Source organism: Gadus chalcogrammus, chromosome 8 (genome assembly GCF_026213295.1).
Source record: "Gadus chalcogrammus isolate NIFS_2021 chromosome 8, NIFS_Gcha_1.0, whole genome shotgun sequence".
In the NCBI taxonomy this organism is placed as follows: Eukaryota; Metazoa; Chordata; class Actinopteri; order Gadiformes; family Gadidae; genus Gadus; species Gadus chalcogrammus.
The window spans coordinates 11,801,855-11,806,854 of record NC_079419.1 but is presented as its reverse complement, the minus strand read 5'-3'; the positions used below and the strand labels follow the sequence as shown (position 1 = coordinate 11,806,854).

General features: G+C 56.6%; 1 protein-coding gene across 1 annotated transcript; it reads left to right on the top strand.

Moving 5' to 3' along the window:
* The first annotated feature begins 474 nt into the window (after positions 1-474).
* On the top strand, positions 475-4,143 carry LOC130387281 (protocadherin-8-like). Its single transcript, XM_056596300.1, has 3 exons — positions 475-3,137; positions 3,249-3,474; positions 3,695-4,143. Exons 1-3 carry the CDS (start codon positions 675-677, stop codon positions 4,141-4,143), a joined length of 3,138 nt encoding a protein of 1,045 aa, XP_056452275.1. The 5' UTR covers positions 475-674.
* Positions 4,144-5,000: the final 857 nt, after the last annotated feature.

The following is a 5,000-nucleotide window of genomic DNA, read 5'->3' as shown; positions in this document are numbered from 1 at the left end:
ATCTCGGGGGTCAATTTATTTGGACGGCCATACATAGAATTCATCCCCAACGTTACTTTCGACGCGTGGACGACGTCCGTGCACACCGCGGGCATAAATCTCCTTATATTGAATGAAACCCGAAGAACAGACCCAATTGAAACGCTTGTCCTTTATCTCAGGGACACTGCGCATCTCCCCCCCCCCCCCCTGTCTCCCTGAGCAGACTCATTTAACAGCCCCGGGAACATAAACAACGGACGGTAACTATAGCTGTATTAAATCAAGCCCCGAGTTTAGCCCACATTTCGATGCCAAGTTTCTCCGCACAGTCCAGGAATCTCTAAACAGGCTTAGAGGTCTTTCAGAAGTCCCCCCCTTTCTCTTTCTGCCGCGGATTGGTCACAGCGCAGCTCATTTGCATGCCGCTCCCTTATAAACCCTCCCGCCACTGCAGCCCTCTCGCGCTTGGAGAGGACACCTAGAGGACTGACAGCGGAGCGCTCGTGACTCTTGCGCATTGTCTAAACCTAAGGAATATTAAATGCAGGCTTTTTACACAAGAGAGAGAGTGTGGAAAACAACCCGAGGAAACAAACTACTTTGCCAGCACATTTTTTATTTCAACCCCACTTCAACTTCAGTGTGGATAGTTGTGTGAGAGATTTCCTCCGGGTTCCAGGTAAAGTGTCAACATGGAGACGTCAGGGTGGAAGAGGACGATTCTCCTGTGCGCTTTCCTCGCGAGCCAAACGACCCTGACACAGACAAAGACGGTGAAGTATCAGACGTTTGAAGAGGACGCGCCGGGGACGGTGATCGGAAACTTGGCCAAGGACATCTCCTCCGCCTCCTCGGCTTCCCCGCATGCCTCCTCGTCGGGCTCCAAGACCAATTTCCGAATGATGAAACAGTTCAACTCCACGTTCATCCGCCTGCGGGAGAGCGACGGTCAGCTGGCCATCGGCGAGAGGATCGACCGCGAGAGGATCTGCAAACACACCCTGCGGTGCGCGATCGCCTTTGACGTGGTGAGCTTCTCCAAGGAGCAGTTCAAACTCGTGCACGTCGAGGTGGAGGTCAAGGACATCAACGACAACTCCCCCGAGTTCCCCCGGAAAGAGTCGAGCCTGGACGTCTCGGAGAACACGGCGGTGGGCACGCGGATCCCGCTGGACTTTGCCGTGGACGAGGACGTGGGGGTGAACTACATCCAGAGCTACCAGATCTCCGTCAACAGCCACTTCTCCATCGACGTGCTCAGCAGAGCCGACGGGGTTAAATATGCGGAGCTCGTGCTCATGAAGGAGTTGGACCGCGAGACTCAGTCTACTTTCGCGTTGGACCTGGTGGCTATGGACGGTGGCAACCCGTCCCGCTCGGGCACCACGCGCATACACGTCAAGGTGAAAGACTACAACGACAACAGTCCCGTGTTCGACCGGAGCAGCTTCTCCGTGGACCTGCCCGAGGACGCCCCCGTGGGCTTCCTGCTGCTGGACCTGAACGCGGAGGACCCGGACGAGGGACTGAACGGAGAGGTGGTGTACGGGTTCGGCCACCAGGTGCCGGCCGAGATAAGACAACTTTTCAGAGTGGACCGGAAGACCGGCCGCCTCACGCTCGAGAGCCCCATCGACTTCGAAAGTAAGAACACGTACGAGTTCGACGTGCAGGCGAGCGACCTGGGTCCGAACCCCAGCCCGGCCATATGTAAGATCGTAGTGCAGGTGCAGGACGTGAATGACAACGCGCCAGAGATCTCCATTACCCCCATGACCTCCATCACAGCGGGCATCGCGTACATAACGGAGGCGGCGGCGCGAGAGAGTTTCGTGGCGCTGGTCAGCACCTCGGACAGGGACTCGGGCGCCAACGGCCAGGTGCACTGCACCCTGTACGGCCACGACCACTTCCGGCTCCAGCAGGCGTACGAGGACAGCTTCATGATCGTGAGCACGAACCCGCTGGACCGAGAGAAGATCCCCGAGTACAACTTGACGGTGGTGGCGGAGGACCTGGGCTCCCCGCCGTTCAGGACCATTACGCAGTACACCATCCGGCTTTCAGACGAGAACGACAACGCGCCCGCATTCAGCAAGCCCGTGTACGAGGTGGCCGTGGTGGAGAACAACGCGCCCGGCGCCTACATCAGCACGGTGGTTGCGCGGGACCTGGACCTTGGGCAGAACGGAAAGGTCACCTACAAGCTGGCGGACACCTACTTAATGGGCTCCCCCATCTCCACCTTCGTGTCCCTGGACCCCGCCAGTGGCTCGCTTTACGCGCTGCGGAGCTTCAACTACGAGGTGATGAAGCAGTTGGAGCTCCGCGTCACGGCCAGCGATGGGGGGTCCCCGCCGCTGACCAGCAGCGCCAACGTCTACGTCAGGATCGTGGACCAGAACGACAACTCGCCGGTGGTCGTGCACCCGGCCCTTCACAACGGTTCGGCCGAAGTTCTGCTGCCACGGGACGCGCCGACTGGCTACGTCATCACACGCGTGGAGGCGCGAGACTCGGATGAGGGCGTGAACTCAGAGTTGTCCTTCGGCCTGGCGACCGGTGAGGCGTCCGTGTTCTCCGTGAACAAAGTCACGGGGGACGTGTACCTCAACCAGGCGCTGAGCCACGAGGTGGACGAGACGCTGAGCGTGACCGTCACCGTGAGCGACAACGGGCGGCCCGCGCTTACCTCCACGGCCACGCTCCACTTCCTCGTGATCGCGGGCGCCCCGCCGAGCGACCGGACCGTGTACCACCAGACCAACAGCGGCGACGAGGTGCACGCGCAGTGGGACCTGTCGGTGGTGATCATCGTCGTGCTCGCGGGGAGCTGCACGCTCCTACTGCTCGCGATCATCCTCATCGCGACCACCTGCAACCGCCGCAAGCGAGACAAGAGCGGAGAGGACAGCGACTCGTACGCGGAGAAGGGCACGCTCGAGAGGAGCCGGAACCTCGCGGACAACCCGCTGCTGCCGCTCCACGGGTCGGGCGTGGTGGGGGGCTTCGACACACACTCGTACACCAGTCAGGCCGGCGGGTTCAACTCGACCCACCCTGGTGGGGGCGACATGTGCTCGGCCTCTGAGGACGGCAGCGAGGTGCCCTGCGTGTACGAGTCGGACACCAAGCTTAGAGGGAATAAACTTGAGGTGAGTTGGTGTTGAACTTTAAGGCACTTCTACTTCTTTACACGCTGTTACATCGTTCTAACAATTAAATCAAGGTTATTAACGTCTGTATCGGTGCCTTCTCTCCCCCAGGGATATTCCACTCTGCCTGGCTACGGGAATAGCAAGGAGGCGGTGAGACCCATCACTATCTGGAAGGGCAACTCGTACACCACCATATCGGCCCGGGACCCCGTGTTCAGCGGCAAGGACAGCGGGAAGGGCGACAGCGACTTCAACGACAGCGACAGTGACGTCAGCGGTGACACCGGCCGACACAAAGAAGTCCCGATGGTTCCACCAATGGGCGGCCAGAACGGTGAGGACCAAATGACAGTGAAACAATGTATTGAGTGTGTATATAGAACCTGACGTTTATATCCTTTATATTTCTGTTTTATAAGAGTCCATTAAGTCTCTTTTACAGGAACTTGTTGGGCAGTTTGGATTGTCATAAAATGTCAAAAATATACTATAGATTATGATGTTTTTTTGGGTTCTGATCAACAAGGAACTAACCTTTGTCCCCCCCCCCCCAGGCCTGTGGGCGTGCACCAGCGAGTGTAAGATTCTGGGCCACTCGGACCGCTGCTGGAGCCCGTCGGCCGTGCGGGCCCACCCCCCCATGCCCCCCCCCTCGCCGGCCAGGTCCCCGGCCCCGCCCCCTCCCCCGCCCTGCCCCCCCGCCCTGTCCTCCTTCGCCAGCCTGCCCAAGACGGCCTCGCTGCCCCGGGACCCCCAGCGCCGGGACCACTACTACCAGGCCCACCTGCCCAAGACCCTGGGCCTGCAGAGCGTGTACGAGAAGGTGCTGCACACCGAGTACGACTACGTGCTGGTGACCCCGCCCCTCGCCGGCCCCGGGGCCGCGGGGGGGGCGGCGGGGCCCGCGGCGGGGGCGCGCGTCACGCAGGAGATCACTGACATCAGCATCCCGGTGTACACGCCCACCCCGCCGCCACGCTGCCCCGCTGCTGAGGACGTCTAACACACACACACACACACACACACACACACACACATGGACAAATGCACACACACACATGCCTATGGACAAATACACACACACACACATGCTTATGAACGGACACGCGCACATGCCTATGGACATGCGCACACATGCATATGGATACGTGCACATGCATATGGGCACGCACACACAAACACACATACACATGCACACACATGAACATGTCATCCCCATTGGCACGTACACTGGAAGACACAAACACACAGACACAGACTCACACATACGTACATGCACACTGGCACTTATACACATGGAGACACACACACAAACACACACAAGCTACCAATGACAACGTTTCACAGACACACACACATACCACATGCGTACACACACTAGAAACTTGCTTGCAAAGCGTGCACACACACAAACACACACACATGCACCAACCACTTATGTGCAATCAGTATACACTGTGTTTTCTTTTTAATTTATAAAGGTTTGACAAGGAGAATCACATGTTTAAGAATTGTGCACAAATATTGCTGTTGCTGTTGGAAAGTGTGTATACATACGCATACGTTTATATCCTTAATATTTGTGTTATTTCTAAAAATGCTTTATTGTGAAAGAGTCCATCCAGTCCCTTTGACAGGAACTTGTTGGGCAGTTGGGATTGTATCATATGCAAGTTATTTTGTACATACAGAGAATTTATTTTTTATAAAAGTAACAATAATTAAATACGGGAATATATGTAAATATGAATTGTAATTATTAAACTTAAGGCATGCTTGCTATTTAAAATGGCTTCGGAAACTGTTCAGTTTGAAGCTGGTGACCCGCAATGTATCTAACTGATAAAAGCGTAGGCATAC

Bases quoted from the DNA above. Each gene is read 5' to 3' on its own strand.
- LOC130387281 (XM_056596300.1), top strand. From the start codon at position 675: ATGGAGACGTCAGGGTGGAAGAGGACGATTCTCCTGTGCGCTTTCCTC. The intron at 3,138-3,248 runs GTGAGTTGGTGT...TCTCTCCCCCAG, and splicing joins TTAGAGGGAATAAACTTGAG to GGATATTCCACTCTGCCTGG. The intron at 3,475-3,694 runs GTGAGGACCAAA...CCCCCCCCCCAG, and splicing joins ACCAATGGGCGGCCAGAACG to GCCTGTGGGCGTGCACCAGC.